This window comes from Mastomys coucha, unplaced genomic scaffold (genome assembly GCF_008632895.1).
Source record: "Mastomys coucha isolate ucsf_1 unplaced genomic scaffold, UCSF_Mcou_1 pScaffold21, whole genome shotgun sequence".
In the NCBI taxonomy this organism is placed as follows: domain Eukaryota; kingdom Metazoa; phylum Chordata; class Mammalia; order Rodentia; family Muridae; genus Mastomys; species Mastomys coucha.
The window spans coordinates 179,058,820-179,075,739 of record NW_022196904.1 but is presented as its reverse complement, the minus strand read 5'-3'; the positions used below and the strand labels follow the sequence as shown (position 1 = coordinate 179,075,739).

Here is a 16,920-nt window from a genome sequence, read left to right as displayed (position 1 = left end):
GGAGAGGGAGTGAGAGAGGGAGTGGGAGAGGGAGAGGGAGAGGGAATGGGAGAGGAAGAGGGAGAGGGAGGGAGGGAGAGAGGGAGAGAGGGAGAGAGGGAGAGAGGAAGAGAGGGAGAGGGAGGGAGAGAGAAGAGTAGAGAAGGCCGGTCGGGTCATGAGCACTTGTAGAGAAGGTGGGGAGGGAATGGGGAGTCCAACGTATTATTTTCTTTGCCAGGATGGGAAGGAAGGACCTGGAGACACCGATGGATGGAAAATGGTTAGACAGGAGAGAGGCAAGGAGACAGGGGAGAAGAGCATGCCCTGTCATCCACCAGATTACCTCAGTAGGCCTCCTTGAGCTAACAGAGGAGACAACCTGAAGGGTTGGTTATGCAGCCATTGTGCCCTTAACCCTTTGGATTCTGACTTGGCTTTCTGCCCACTGGGTTCAACCGGTGCGGGGAAATAACTGTCTTGACATTTATTAATATTGAAACTATTTGCCGAAGCAGAGCCACTCCATCATCCACAACCATGGGTCCTGCTGCTTCGCTTTGCCGCTAGCCCATAGGCGGGGCCCGCCAGCCAATGGGCGCGGGGTTCCTGGTCTCCCGGATACAAGTGTAAACAGTGGCGTCTTCGCGGGCGTCTCAGCCCGACCCCGCAGGACCACGGAGTAACGGCCGCAGCCCCGAGTGGGCTGAGAGTCGCCATGTCGCAAGGCCGGGAGCGCGAAGAAGTCCCTGCCGATGCCTCTGCCACAGTCTCTGCCACAGTCTCTGCCACAGTCTCTGCCACAGCCTCTGCCACAGCCTCTGCCTCTGCCCACTACTCCGGAACCTCCCTGTCGGTGAGGTGCGTCATCGCGGCCGCACGGGGCTGGAGGGGGGGACCCTGCCGGGACCCCCACCCCTCGAATCCTCCAAGCAAAGTCGCTCTGCTTCTCCACCTCCCCGCCCCAGCCCCCCTACCCCCCTCGCCCTGTGCAGCCTCTCCTGTTGGACCCCTCGACCTCCTGACCTCAGTTTCCCACCTCACCACACTGCTGTCCTGCTAAGGGACCCTCACTTGTTTGCCCGGCGTTTCTCTCCCCCACATCCTGTTTCTGCATCCTCTTCCTGCCTCGGTACCCAGTCCCAGAGCTCCTGCAGCCCATTCAGCCCTCCTCTTCATCAGCACCCTCTCAGGAGATTCCCCCACCAGCTGCGGTCCTTCCCTTCTAACTCCTTCCCCCTCACTCGGGATTCATGTGCATAGCTGTTAGGCCTTAGACACTAGACTTTTCTGTCCCCCCACATTCTGAAGAATTGCTTGCAACTGAGCGTCCTCTGTCACTGCTGTGCGCTTCCATGTCATGGGGTGGGAGTGGGGGGCAGAAGCGGACTGGGGGGAGAGGGACGGATCCCAAAAACCTGTGCCCTTCACTCTCTTTCCTCCACTTTCAAATATGTCTTTAATATTTAAATAAAATAGAATTTTCCTTATCTCAGACTTTCCTTCCACCGTGTACCTACCACATAATCCTCGCCTACAATGTACTACTTATGTTCTAATTTCTTTGTCCCCATGGATTTCATATTCTATTGTTCCCTGTGTTTATGCGGATTCTAGGTCTAAAACAGAGCCACATATTCTTCAAGTGTGTAAACTTTAAGCAAGTCACGTGGCTTACAACCTCAGAGGATGCTGTCCCACTCAAAGGGTTTTTTATTTCTTTAGTTGATTTTTTAATTGATTTTGAGTTTAATTTAAAAAAAAAATAGTCAAAAGAAAAGAACCCTGGATGCATTGTTTACTACAAGCTCCTGTTTATGTAGTGAGCCATTTCACTGGCCTGAGACCTACTGATCTTTACATTCCTATAGTCCATTAACTCATACTGCTCTCACAGCAGTATGAAAGACTGGAGCAGAGAGGGAGTTAAAAATGGAGCGGATGTGTTTCCAAGCCTGGGATGGCTTTCTAGTTGCTGTGTTGGAAAGGAGACAGGCGTGGATTATACTGATGGTGATCTTATCTTTTCTCAAAGATGGGTGCAAGGATTCCCTAGTCAGAACGTTCACTTTGTCAATGACAAGACCATCTGCTACCCTTCGGGGAACTATGTAATATTCATTAACCTCGAGACCAAGAAGAAGACAGTGCTCCAGTGCATTAATGGGATTGTGGGCGTCGTGGCAACTAATGTTCCTGGTGAAGTCGTGGCTTTCTCCGACCGCAGACTTAAACCTGTCATCTACATTTACAGCTTTCCTTCACTGACCCGAAAAAACAAGTTAAAAGGTATCTGGGAGACCCTCCCCCTACCGCACCCTCACCCCGTTCAACCCCGGAACTGAAGGATTTTTGTTTTGTTTGTTTTTCAAGATAGTGTTTCTCTGGGTAGCCCTGGGTGTCCTGGGACTCAGTCTGTAGACTAAGCTGACCTTGAACTTAGAGATCCATCTGCCTCTTCATCTTGAGTGCTGGAATTAAAGGGGTACACCACCACACCTGGCTACTGAACAAAATTTTTATGTGAACAAGTCTAGTTCTTATGAGTGAAGGTATTTTTGTATTGTGAAAGGTTGTTTTAAACAAAAGCAGACAAGCTGACCACTAAAGGTTTAACTCAGTATGCCACAGCCTTCTGACTTAACCGTGGTGTGCTTCCTGTCAACACTGACGTGACCTCAGGAACAAGCTACAAGGGCAGAGAATCATCCCGTTGTGGTGGCACACACCTGTGGACCCAGAAACTTAGAGGCTGAAAAGGGAGGCTCACTTGAGCCCTTGAGCTAGAAACTAGCCTGGGCAAGTTAAAAAGAAACAACTACTCCCTCAAAATACACATAAATTGATGCCCAGCCCAGACCTAACAAACCAACACCTTAATTTGAACAAGATTTCTCAGGTGACTGATGTGATGTTTTAAGCCGTGAGAAACGCAGGGGCTGCAGAACTGGCCTCTTCTGCAACAATGTTTCTTCCTCTTTCCTGGTGATTTATTGGAATTGGAATTCTTACACAAACTGATGCTTGAATAACTAAAGGCAAGTCTGAACTGAACCTCTCTGTTCTTAACCACAAATGGGCTAAACATAGCCTCTAATGTTCACTTTGAGTTGATACTAGCACACACACACCCCACCCCTCCACACACACACACACACACACACACCAAGCACTCATCCATGGTTATCTATTATTTGTCTTACTGCTGAATCATTCACAGATAAAACTGACTTCCATGGATTGAGAAGCTGTATACACCTCCAGGAGCCTCGAGCTAATGAGCCCATTTAATACATCCAGAATCTGGGTGTGGTGATTGATTACACCTGTAATCCAGACTTTGAACAAGTGAGGAGGGAGCCAGATTCTATGATGACCCCCTAAGTAAAAGCAAGACTTTGCCTCCAACAAAACTGACAATAAGAGCGCACATGCCCAGCACAGTCAATCTCCACCGTGGTGGTGGCTTAGTTTTAGAACCACATTGGGTCAAGTCAGCTCCATCTCTGTAGTTTACAAGTTATTTCTCGAGGAATTGTTCTAGAAATTGTTCTTCACAGATTAAGGCACCTTAATAAAAACATAATCCAGTCCTAATTTGGGAACTGTCTGTGTGGACTGCAACCACGCTTCATGTTTAAGATGCCCTTCACTTAGCTTCGTGTCTCCAGCCCTGGGCAAGTAATCAGGAGTTAATTCAAACCAGTAGACAACATCCATATTGAATAACAAATCCCTAGAAGGATTCACAGTAAAAGCTGAAGTAAACCATCAAGAAAATCTATTACCATCAGTGTCATTTATTATCAACCAGAAGGCCTAGCCAATATACAATATATATTATAATATACAATATATTACAATAAATATACAACAAAATATTTAACAAAATATATAGCTGTGAAACAGAACATTATAGGTGATGCGGTCATCTGTTGGGACTTGGTAAGGAATACGTAGTAAGATAGGTTGCAGAATAAATGCCCATGCATGTAGGGTAAATGTAATATATATGTATGAGTTTGAATTAACTCCTGATTGCTTGCCCAGGGCTGGAGCCACGAAGCTAAGCTGAGGGCTTCTTAAACATGAAGCATGGTTACAGTCCCCACAGAGAGTTCCCAACTTAGGACTGGATTATATGAACTAACATACGTGTGTGTGTGTGTGTGTGTGTGTGTGTATACACACAATATAATAAATGAATACATATACATATATATACATACATATATATTGAGAGATTCCAGGATAGAAAACGTGATTGTTATAAATAAATATACTTCTAATATTTGTCACAGAGTCACCCATGGGCTCACTGTTTTAGAGAGTAGGGAGGATTTAAGAGATTCCAGAGTGTTTCTGGAATAAGTAAGAGAAGGAGGTAGCCAGGAGCCAGGCAAGAGGGTCTTTGTAACTTCACAGTGCTCGGGGGTTAGGAGAATAGTGTTCCTTTAGGGACACTCAGATCAATAGAGGCACGAAGAAGACTAGATCCAGAAAAAGTGAGGACTGTGGTGAAGAAACTCATACCCCAAAGGATTGTTCAACAGTGATGTTAAAAAATGTTGAATATCTGAACTAATGTGTCAAGATTGGCATCCTGTTCATCATAATTCATATCACATGAAAATGGGATTCAAGATGAGCAAGCCCCCTGGAAAAGAGCTGGGAAGTATGGTAGGATACTATAGCTATTTCAGGTTGGAGAAGAATCTAGCACCCTACTTGTAAGGATTTGTGTATTCACTAACAAATGTTAACACCAAATCACACACACACACACACACACACATAAAAAATAGCATGCAAAAAGAATGAAGAAAATATATATAAAAATATAATAAAAAATCCTCACAGCACTTAACGAAGCCTTAAAGGATTAACATCCCATAGGAACACACAGCAAGGAACTTCCCAGACAGATCACAAGCCAGATGTGATCAATTATATTAAAACTGTCTGACAATAATTGCCTTTGAAAAGCTTAGGGCTGGCAAGATGGCTCGACAGATAAAAATTCTTGCTTTCAGCCGGGTGGTGTTGGCACATGCCTTTAATCCCAGCACTTGGGAGGCAGAGGCAGGCGGATTTCTGAGTTCGAGGCCAGCCTGGTCTACAGAGTGAGTTCCAGGACAGCCAGGGCTACTCAGAGAAACCCTGTCTCGAAACAACAACAACAACAACAACAAAAATCTTGCTTTCCCAAGCCGGAGTTCAAATCCCAGAACCCATGTAAAACTGGAAGGAGAGAAAGCGACTCCATATGGGGCACCTCCAACAGGCACATGCTCAGCCACACCAACTGGAGCACCGCAGGTGATCGAACGTTTGTAGCACGGTTTCAATCCGGGGCTGTTCCCCCCAGGCAGGCTCACAGTGTGTTTGGAGCTGTGGAGAAATTGATAGCCTCCCGCTAGCTGGCAGTGGGATCCGGCAAGCCGATAAACTGATAGAGCCCTTCTGGGCCCATCATGTGAATCAGAAGTCAGTGTTAAGGACATGTAGCAGCATGAGAGAATGGAGCGGCATGAAATATGGTTATAAGTCCACGTTCAAAGGAGTTAAAAGGAGTTGCGTAATTGTAAAGACAAAGCAGTCCAAACCCTTAGTATATGAACAGTGGTATGTTAAAAAAAAATGAAGTGTTATTGCAAACATTATAAATCAAATTTTTGAAAAAAATGTTAGGAACATGATAAAATGCTACATGTAGTATAAACAAGAAACCAATAGGACAGAACACCTTGTGCGATCTAAACTGTGTTTTTAAAATGAGTCATATGATAGTCAATCAACACTTAGTACAAGCAAGGTCATATATCCAGAAAGTAGGTTTGTATGTACTTTTACATGTAAACACACAGAAGAGAGACTGAGCAATGCACACCTGTAAGCCCAGCACTGGGGAGGAAAAGGCAGGAGGATATTGAGTCAAGGCTATCCTCAGCTACCTAGTGAATCCAAGGCTAGCCTGGGCTCCGTGAGGTTCTGTCTGAAAGGAAAAAAAAAAAAAAAAAAAAAAACAGGAAGAAATGTACCACATTTGATGTTAGAAATATAGATATAGATTCTTTTTCTCTTGCTAAGCTTTTAAAAACTCTCTTCAAAAATCATATATTTATTTTTTTAAATTCATAATAATATTATATAGCAATTAGAACTTAATGTTGATGATAAGGAAAGTGTCAGAAGGATATAAAATAGCTGTATAAGGTCTCATCCAACAGAAAATGTATTTATTTTGCATCTCATCCTCAATAAATAATATTGTTCTCTTTATTAGTCCATGCTAAATAAATTCAATGACAGTCACATTTTAGAGATATACTCTGGTCACTCTAACAATAAAAAGTGCAGGGCTGAAGAGATGCTTCGGCAGTGAGGAGTACGCACGGTCTCCTGCAGAGGACAAGTTAATGCCAACACCCACAAGTTTGCAGCTACCCATAACTCCAGCTGAAGATCTGACACCCTCCTCTGGTCTCTGCAGGCATCTGCACGCACGTGGCATACAGTCTAACACACACACACACACACACACACACTTACAGTGAGACATGTAAAAAAAGAAGCAGTCTTTAAAATACTCAGAGCAAGCACACAAGCTCAAATACCAAGGCTGAGCTTAGGGCCTGTGCACCACACTAAAGAAGAGCAGGCCAAGGAGAAATCCACTCTGTCCCTCAGCCAGCCTCCCCAAGCCCTACCGTGTAAACATCTCATTGCCAAGACTTTTAAAGTGAGTAAAGAAAGTTGTCCTAAGAAATGGATAAAAAAAAAAAAAAAAAAAAAAAAAAAAAACTGAGTTGAGGGCCAGACATGGCCTATGGATTTATAAATCCTTATTGATGATGTCTATTTGATATATTAGCTAGAATTACTGGAACCTCCCAAGACACATGACACTTGAGTAACTGTTCTAATCCCAATGTCTCATAGACATGTCAGGGCCATTCATTCCGAATCAGGTTGGGACACTCTAGTGTACTTTGCTCAGTACTGCGCCAAAGTCTAAAGACAGTGATCTAATAATCTGAATAGGGACAGCTTTGAGTGGAGGAAGGCTAGAACCCTAGCACTTTCGAGGCAGAGGCAGGGGACCATGAGTTTAGCGCTAACCTCAGCTACATGGGGAGATCCTGTTTGTAACAAAACCAGACAAAAACACCTCTCAGATGAGGGCCAGGGGATTGCTTACCTCCTGAGAAAGCGCTTTAGAGGAATGTGCTAATCACTAGGCAAGGGAAGCATTCTGTGTGGCCGTGAGCTCATCTGGATGTGACAGTCTATGTCCTGGGTTTTATCTTTTAGGCGACATCCTCCTGGACTACACTCTACTTTGCTTCAGTTACTGTGGCACCTACCTGGCCAGTTACTCCTCTCTCCCAGAGTTTGAGCTGACCCTCTGGTAAGTCCCAGCACCCTGAAGGGCTGTCTTCCCCCAATCCTGGCCCCCCTGGTTCCCCCAGAATCTCCCTCCTCTGGATTTTACCAAAGGGGATCCACATGGAAAACCCCAAACAAGGGAAGGTGAGGAGGTTGACTACCCTGGTTGAATGATTTAAATGGCGTCTTTTTGCTCAGGTATGAAATGTGTCAGGACAGAAGCCGTGGCAGCTGAATTACCACCTTCCTTTCTTAGTTAGGAACACAGTTCTAAGCGCTTAAAGTTTTCATCTCTCCCCAAAGCAAGCCGTTCTTCTTGAGTTATTAGCATGCTTTCTGTCTGTGTTTAAAGTAGGATGGATGGTCTGTGTGTCCGAGCTCAGTCTGAAGTGAGCCATTCATGGCTGGCACTGGAGCAGTATACTTGGACTGGAACATTCTAGCACATTAGCCAGCTGGTCAGAGAAACCTGTGGGTTAGACACATTTGTGTCTGTGCTAGGCCCTTACATGTGGCCAGCTTTGTGGGTGCATTCTCTGCCATCATTGGCATAAACCTCGCTGGGGAGTTGAGATTTGTTTTTTCAGTGGGAAGTGCTAGATGTCCCTGGGGTGACTGAGGCCACTCTTTGAACACTAGCTTTTTTACACAAAAATCTAAGATTCCCGGTTCAGAGAGCCAAGTGTCACTTACGACTTACGTATCACTTTTTTTTTTCCACTTTACTATTTTATTTAAGTAGGTATTTTGTCTGCCTGTGGGTACTGAAAATCAAATCTAGATCCCCTGAAGGCACATTCAGTGCTCTTAACTGCTGAACCTTCAAAAGCTGAGCATAGTAGGGCAGTTTGCACCTATAATCCCAGCACTGAGAGGCTGAGATAGGAAGATTTCGGTGACTTCAAGTCCAGCCTTGGCTATGAAGTTTTGGTCCATCCTGGGCACCTGCTCTAAAGTATAAAACCGAGGGGAGGGAAGAGAAGGGAAGAGAGAGGGGGAGGAAGGAGGAGGAAGAGGAAGAAGGGAGCACTCTACTGAAGACTCATGATGTAGTGCACTGGTAAAATGTTTTCCACTGAGTATGCACTGAGTTTGATTCTTAAACACATACACACACGTCAGCCTCTGGTGTGTGTCTGTCACTCGGGATTCGTTTGCCATTTCTACACATTTCATATACAGGTGCCATACACGCACTTCTGTTCTGTCTGCATCTATGCACCTTCGAGGGTTTGGAAATCTGCTAATGCTGTAGTTATCTGTTGATGCTGCAGAGGCAACAGTTTCCTTTGCTTTGCCATGAGATGAGTATAGCATGTTAGCTATCCCAAGTCTGACATTTTTATGAAAGATGTCTTCATGATCCTAAGATCCTGCACACATGAATGGGAGGAAGGACCAAAAACACCCACGGACAGCAGTTTGTGAGCCTGATCTGAAGAGGAGGGGGTAGTTAGGTACTGGTAGGTGGAGTACAAGAACAATTATGTCTCTGTAAGTCTCTATGCCAGAGCACTGGACCAAGCTCTTCTCTGAGGCCATGCATACAAGTCACAGCTGTTTCATAGTTAAACACTCCACTCTATAGAGCATGCTTGTCCTTATCACTGGGGCCTGCTAATCAATATTTGAAGAGAACAAAGTTTCATTTCTTTGGAGAGTCAAACACAGGTCAAAGCAAGGGACAGAATCCACTTGTGTCTGGGAAAGCTGGTAGGAAAATGTTTCCCAACCTCATATTGGAAGCGGCCAGCATCAGTGTTCTCTCTCCGTGTTTGAACTGTTTTATTCTTATTTGTTAAATTTCTGGGTAGAGTTTAAGCCTAGAGCAACTGAGATATTTCACAGCTTCTAGTGATCTTAGGTACATAGGAGCATGTATCAGGGGGTACCCCATCTGTCTTAGTTAGGGTTTTACTGCTGTAAACAGACACCATGACCAAGGCAGCTCTTATAAGGACAATATATGAGGCTGGCTTATAGATCCAGAGGTTCAGTCCAGTATCATCAAGGCAGGAACATGGCAGCATCCAGGCAGGCATGGTGCAGGAGGAGCTGAGAGTTCTACATCTTCATCTGAAGGGTGCTAGCAGAATACTGACTTCCAGGCAGCTAGGATGAGGGTCTTTAAGCCCACATCCACAGTGACACACCTACTCCAACAGGGCTACACCTTCTAATAGTGCCACTCCCTGAGCCAAGCATATGCAAACCATCACACCTGACCTAACCTAAGAATGGAGGAGGGGTCAGGGAAGTATAACCCTCATATTGGTTTTCTGAGATCACCATAACAAATACCACAAAGCAGGTGACTTAAGAAGTAGAAATTCATTGTCTCACGTTCTAGAGACCAGAATTCTAAGTTCTGGATGCAAGCGAGCTTGGTCCCTTCTGAGGGCTGTAAGTGAATTTGTTCTGTGCCTGATCAATTCCCACTGCTACCTTGATGGTCACTTATGACATTCCTAGGCCCATAGATGCACCACCCTGACCTCTGTCTTCATTCCCACATGGCATGTCTCATGTGTCTGTTCATAATACTTCCCTCTTAGGAAGACATCAATGACTTTAAATTGGGGCCAACCCTAATGACTGCAGTTTGACTTGATTACCTTTATTTTTTTTAAAAAAAAAAAATCCTATTTCCAAATAAAGTCATATTCTGAAGATTGGGACATTACTATATGAATGCTTGCCTTTCCCATTAACCCACAGCAATACTTAAAGTATAAGTCGGGATCAGCCTTAAGAAAGTGAGGATGTTGATCAGAAGAGTGCTGTGTGCAAGGTCACAGATCAAAGACCATACATCACGTTGTGTGTGTGTGTGTGTGTGTGTGTGTGTGTGTGTGTGTGTGTGTGTTCGTTCCCCATTCCTCCAGCAAAGAACTTAGCTGGCAGAATTTGAGGCTATTTTCTCAAATGGGCAAATCAAGTAGCAGATTTTTAATTTTTTTTTTATGTCAGTAAATGAACTACAAGTGCAGGACACCCAGATCCACATGCAGTGCTCAGGTACCACACTTAGAGATTTAGACACCAATATGATGATGTTTCCATTCCTCAGATTTGAGTGTGTTAAATTCAGATCAAACAAGAAGGACAAAATGACCCTGGTACTATGGAGCAATACTTAAACACATATATTGTTTCACTCCTTAGAGAGATTCATTTAAATATAGTCACTTAAAAGTTTGGTGTTTATGTCATAGGTTATGAAATTATGTCACAACCTATGTCCTGGTTGATGCAAGCTGTCTGAAAATTAGGTATTTTCCAGACATCAGATTAAACAAAACTTATGTTTTCATCAATGCCATTCCCATCGAAGGAACTGGGAAGCCAATGTCATCTTGTGCAAGAAATCAAATCCTGGCATGGATATAAGCCAGATGTCCTTCAACCCCATGAACTGGCACCAAATGTGTTTATCGAGTTCAAGTACAGTGAGCGTGTGGACCATTGAAAGAAGTAACCAGGAGCATCATTTCAGGATCAGGTAGGGGGCCTGTGTTGTTCCATTGCCATGCCATGATCTTCACTGGCGTTCGCAGCCATCACTGGGCCACTTTGATGAGTTAAGTGGCCTCATGTGATAGCCACAGCACAGCCACACACACATACATACAACCTATTACAAGTCATAACAGTTTTCCGCATCTATAATGAGCTTGGAGTGGTTGCTCACCTGTCTACTTCCCTTTGACTTCTGAGAGCTTGTTCCAACATGTTTAATTTTGCAAAATTTGACTTGCTCAAATTGATATTTTTAAATGTGACTACTATATAAAAAGGACACCAGTGACCTTTTGCTCCTGTTTCTTTGTTGCTCTCCTAAAGTCCATAAAACAAGAATCTCTCAGACCTCAGAAGCACACAGCACAGCATACAGTCAACCATGGTACTTAAGCCAGGGTTCACACAGAGCAGTATCAGGGGAGTTACCCATTTTAAAAAGAAGCGTGTCAAAGGGAAGTTCTGGAACAAATGGTGACAGTTGGTAATGGATGTCTGTTGCAAAGACTTCAAGATCCCAAAGTGCCACTGGGTTGACCGTTTTCACTGAAGACCTGATGTGGGAAAGACATACGCCTGAAATCACAACTTTTGGCAACCCACCTTAGATAACATGTGAAGCCAGAAAGAAATGAAAAAAGAAAAAAAAAAAAAAGGAAACCCATTCAAACCAGAAGCATCTAAGAGTTCTGATTGGCACACTTTTTTCCTTCACGATCATTTTCACAAGCACCCAGGTCTGTCTCCAGTCACAGGTCGGAGCACTGCCTCTTAGCAGTGGGTGAACTCTCAACCAGGTCTACATAGGGACAGGCACCTGCTGTATCACACCCACCCTTCTCACTTTGAGGCCCTTGAACAACCTTCCACTGCAACATTGTTGCTGAACATCTCTGAACCTTGTTGGTGTGACTGTTCTATACACAAAGTGAGTTAGGTGGGAGAGGGCTTTCAGGACTTAGATGCACTTAAGCCATGCCTCCACGCTGCGGACCCTGCTTACGTGACCATTCTCCAAAAACTGTCTTCCCTTTCATAGAACACAACCTCTGATTCAATGCCACGGAATCTTCAAACTCACATGTCTTATATTTTTTTAAACATACTTTTTATTGACTCTTTTGGAACTTCACCTCGTGTACTCTGCTCCCACTCGTTACCCAGTCCTTCCGTATCTACCCTCCACCCTTGAAGCCTTGCCCTACCCAAGTAAATAAAATAATAAAGATTAGAAAAGAGATAAAACATCTCTATCGCTGGGCAGTGGTGGCCTAGCACTCCAGCACCACCCCAGGTGACAGCTCTCCCTTGGTGGTATGGGACTAACTCCCCTGAGCTCATGTGACCACTGGCGCCAGTGGTGGCTAGTGGTGGGCAGAGCCATCTCAGTGGGACATCAATATGGCTTCAGGTTGCATTTACATATCCAGGACAGAACCAGCGATATCAACACAGACCCTGGCTGCATCCAGACCACAAACCTAGACTTGGCTCTCAGTGACATCAGGGGCCTGGACCCCATCATGGTCTCAGGGCTGTCATGTCAGGCTGTTCCCACTGCCATCATGTCTTCAGCTCCACCTCTCTTCATAGTACACAAACAGCTTCTCTTCCTCTTCCATCTCTCCACCACCTACTTGCTCGCTTCTAGGTAGCGCTTCTCGGGCGCTGCCCGAGGTATCTCAGAGCTTCTGCCTTGCCTGCCCGCAAACCCACCTTTATCACATAGATAAATAATAAACTTGAAGATGGGTTTTTGTCAGACTATATATGTGGTTTTTTTTTTTCCTGCAGCGCACAATATTTTCTTTATTTGATTGAGTTGCCAACATTCAAAACTTGAGAGGTTTCTCACAAATATCCAGATAATATTTTAAAACCAAAAGCTCTTGCATGTCAGCAACTCTCTTGGCTGGAACTGAGTGTTGTCACCTGTCACTTTACAAGAAGAAGATGCTCTTCTGCTGGCTACAGCACACCCCAGACCTCCCCTCAGCATTTAAATTTATAGTTTCTGCTTCACACATTAACTTAGGGTCTTCTCAAGATTCCTCATGCCTTTAATTCTTTTTTTTTTTTTTTTTTTTTTTTTTTTTTTTTTTTGGTTTTTTTCGAGACAGGGTTTCTCTGTATAGCCCTGGCTGTCCTGGAACTCACTCTGGAGACCAGGCTGGCCTCGAACTCAGAAATCCGCCTGCCTCTGCCTCCCAAGTGCTGGGATTAAAGGCGTGCGCCACCACCGCCCGGCTATGCCTTTAATTCTTAACTACATGTGAACTGTCATTTTATGGCGTGTATCTTAAAAGCTGTTGCTGGGCTGGGCAGTGGTGGCGCACGCCTTTAATTCCAGCACTTGGGAGGCAGAGGCAGGTGGATTTCTGAGTTTGAGGCCAGCCTGATCTACAGAGTGAGTTCCAGGACAGCCAAGGCTACACAAAGAAACCCCGTCTTGGAAAAAAAAAAACAAACAAACCTGTTGCTGGTCCCTTATCTTCTTGTGTGTGCTTTACGGCAGAACACCTCCTCTCCATCTTCCACTGACACATAGAACCTCCACTTACTGATGTAATCTCTGTTACGCCATTTGTTCTGATGTGTCCTTTCTCTACAGGTTGGTAAAGCTACCCCTAGAAGACGGGACGTTCTTAAATGAAACCGATGTGCTTTTCCCCACCTCTCTGCCAAAGGATCTCATTTATGGGCCTGTCTTGCCACTGTCAGCCATTGCTGGGCTGGTAGGCGAAGAGGCAGAGACATTCAGGGTAATTATCTTGCTTGCTCCAAAGCAAGTCTTTGATTATAAGACATCTGGGAATGGAGGACCATCCTGCTCATGACTGCATCGCCTGAGAAGCAAAGACCCCACATACAGGGGTCTGGACACTTGGGAAGATGGTGTCAAGCAGGTGTGACACTGATTTTGGACAGACTGACGTTGAGGGGGAGGAAGCAAGTAGTGATGCGGTGTGAGAGCTGGCAAGTAGACCCCCTTCCCCCATAGGAGCGAAGTGGCAGAGATGGAGAAACAAACGTTAGTGTGGTTGTTCTCAGGGGTAGCACCTGGGAGCAAAGGGGAGGGGCTGGTGACGAAGCAGATAACGTCTGGGGGGGAGGATGGGGTGGAGAAGAAGCACGATGCTAACTGTAGGAGGGGAAAGAGTGGTCTTCAAGAAGCCCCCATCTCTGCCTGAGCACAAGCAAATGCAGGGGAGTGGAACGTGACAGAGGGATTTTTAAAATAACCGAATTTGCCAGAAGCCTGACCCCCATTCCCCTATCCCTGCTGCTTGCTGCTTGCTTCTTTCTACACATGTACACCAAGCTCCTTCCAGGGAGCTGACTCTCTTTGGTGACCAAGCAGGAATGTTCCTGTTGGAGGAAACAGGCTAACAACAAAGCAAAGAGAGACATTAACTCATCACACAGGGGTGAGTCTCTTTCTTAAGACTTGAAGTACAAGGAGCCATTCCTGGTAGTAGTAGTAGTAGTAGTAGTAGTAGGAGGAGGAGGAGGAGGAGGAGGAGGAGGAGAAGAAGAAGGAGAAGAAGAAGAAGAAGAAGAAGAAGAAGAAGAAGAAGAAGAAGAAGAAGAAGAAGAAGAAGAAGAAGAAGAAGAAGAAGAAGAAGAAGAAGAAAGTTGTTGTTTCAAGTACAGGGGACAGCATGTCCAGAGGCCCTGGGTGAGATAGCTTGGCACGTTTGAGGGACAGAGAACAGAACTGTGTGGTTGGAGTAGCCAAAATGGTACATGGGATTCAGAACGGTGGTCAGGAGGGAGACAGAAGGAGGAAGTCACGAGACAAGGAATTTGGGATAGATGAAGATGAAGCCCATCAGTCTCTGGACCACTGGGACCTGTTATGATGATGTCTTGTGTGGACCACTGGGACCTGTTATGATGGTGTCTTGTGTGGACCACTGGGACCTGTTATGATGGTGTCTTGTGGAACCAAACCATGGATAAAGGGGCATGTGCCCAAGTGAAACAGCACTGTAGAAAATGAAGCTACCTCATGGTGAACATGCGTGAAGTAACACGCTGTGAAAGACTGCACTGTCGTAAAATGTCTGTGGAGAACAAGAGAGACGGTCCGTGTTCGCATTATGTCTTCTAATGAACCTCAGCAATTCACTTCTGTAAATTAGGGAACATGATCAATTCTTATCCAGCCCAGGTTCTAGCCATGAAAAGTGCACCACCCCATCTCAGACACAAGAGGGCAGCAAAGTAAAAAAACTGGCGCTCAGCCAGGAATCACTCCTTCCCCCTCCCCTCCCCCTTCCTTTCCCTCCTCCCTCCCCCACCCCACTCCTCCACCTCCCTCACTTACTCTCCCTCCCCCTCTCATCCCCCTTCCTCCCTCTCTCTGTCTCTGCCTCTCTCCTCCTTCCCTCCCTTCCTCCTTCCCTCCTCCCCTCCCTTCCTCCTTCCCTCCCTCCCTCTCTCCAGTAAATCTGTAGGAGTCCTAATAGTTCACACTTCCCACTCAATAATGAGTCCAACATAAAACGTTTAAAATCCAGGCGACTGTCTTTTGCCTTTGGAAGATGCTATGAAATCCTTAGAGCCTCACTTAAATGGCCATGGAGTTGGCACAGCGGATGAAGCTCAAGTGTCAGGCCCTGGGTGCCAGCAGTGTGCCTCCAATGTCAGATCAGCATGGGGTGGGTCCAATGAGGAGATCCAGCTTCAGTGAGAGTCCTGGCCTAAGAAGCAAAGGTGAAATGGGATAAGATGCCTGCTGTTGACCTCCATCCTCTGAGCGTGTACACCTGCATCCCCACACACATCTGAGCGTGTACACCTGCATCCCCACACACACATCTGAGCGTGTACACCTGCATACACACACATGCATCACACACACACACACACACATCTGAGCGTGTACACCTGCATACACACACATGCATCACACACACACACATCTGAGCGTGTACACCTGCATACACACACATGCATCACACACACACACACACACACATCTGAGCGTGTACACCTGCATACACACACATGCATCACACACACACACATCTGAGCGTGTACACCTGCATCCCCACACACACATCTGAGCATGTACACCTGCATCCCCACACACACATCTGAGCATGTACACCTGCATACACACACACACACATCTGAGTGCGTACACCTGCATACACACACACACATCTGAGCGTGTACACCTGCATCCCCCCCACACATCTGAGCATGTACACCTGCATACACACACACACACATCTGAGTGTGTACACCTGCATACACACACACATGCATCACACACACACACATCTGAGCGTGTACACCTGCATCCACACACACACACACACACACACACACACGGGGAAACAGATAAAGCACTGACTAGTGATTGTCCAGTGAGTAGAATACAGGCAGAGCTTGTCTCCCAAGTGCCTCCATTTCATTCCTATTCTTGAATGCCATTTCTTTGTTTTCTTAAATGTTTGAATTTTTATTCCATGTGCAAGAGTGTTTTGTCTGCATGTATACCTGTGTGCCATTAGGCATCTACATGCCCAAAGAGGGCATCAGATTCCCGGGAACTGGAGTAACAAGATGCTTGTGAGCTGCCATGTGCCGGGACCTGAACTCAGGTCCTCTGCAAGAGTAGCCTGTGCTCATAACTGCTGGGCACTCTCTCCAGCCTCTGGGATGTCATTTCTTGTGACCTCAGTACTAATGGCAAAGAAATCCATGGTGACTTGATCTATGTAAGAGTCTTTAATATTGGCAAGCTGGGGGCTTTTATGAGATTACAGACATTAAATAATCCCATCATCTTTTTTGTAGCTACCACCAGAATAGCATGCCGTAGGCCTTTAAATAGGCCTGATACACATTATACAAATTATTTTGGGTATGAGAAAACTATCCAGTTTTGTGTGTGTGTGTGTGTGTGTGTGTGTGTGTGTGTGTGTGTGTGTAAAATCAAAAGCAGATGTTATCTAGGGAAAAACTGGATCCAACATAATGAATTTAAGCTCAAGGGTCCAGTTTCTATGTACTGTCTAC

The 16,920-nt window shown here is 45.4% G+C and overlaps 1 protein-coding gene across 3 annotated transcripts in view; it reads left to right on the top strand.

Moving 5' to 3' along the window:
• Positions 1-493: 493 nt before the first annotated feature.
• Cfap43 (cilia and flagella associated protein 43) overlaps positions 494-16,920 on the top strand; it is a 99,266-nt gene continuing 82,839 nt past the window's right edge. For 2 of the 3 annotated variants that reach the window (XM_031390624.1, XM_031390622.1), the window contains exons 1-5: positions 494-840; positions 2,015-2,268; positions 7,294-7,390; positions 10,703-10,870; positions 13,499-13,649. In XM_031390624.1, the coding sequence (XP_031246484.1) occupies positions 698-840; positions 2,015-2,268; positions 7,294-7,390; positions 10,703-10,870; positions 13,499-13,649 (813 nt within the window). In that variant the 5' untranslated portion in view covers positions 494-697. The remainder of the gene's footprint in view (positions 841-2,014; positions 2,269-7,293; positions 7,391-10,702; positions 10,871-13,498; positions 13,650-16,920) is intronic. The other variant, XM_031390623.1, reaches the window with a different exon arrangement.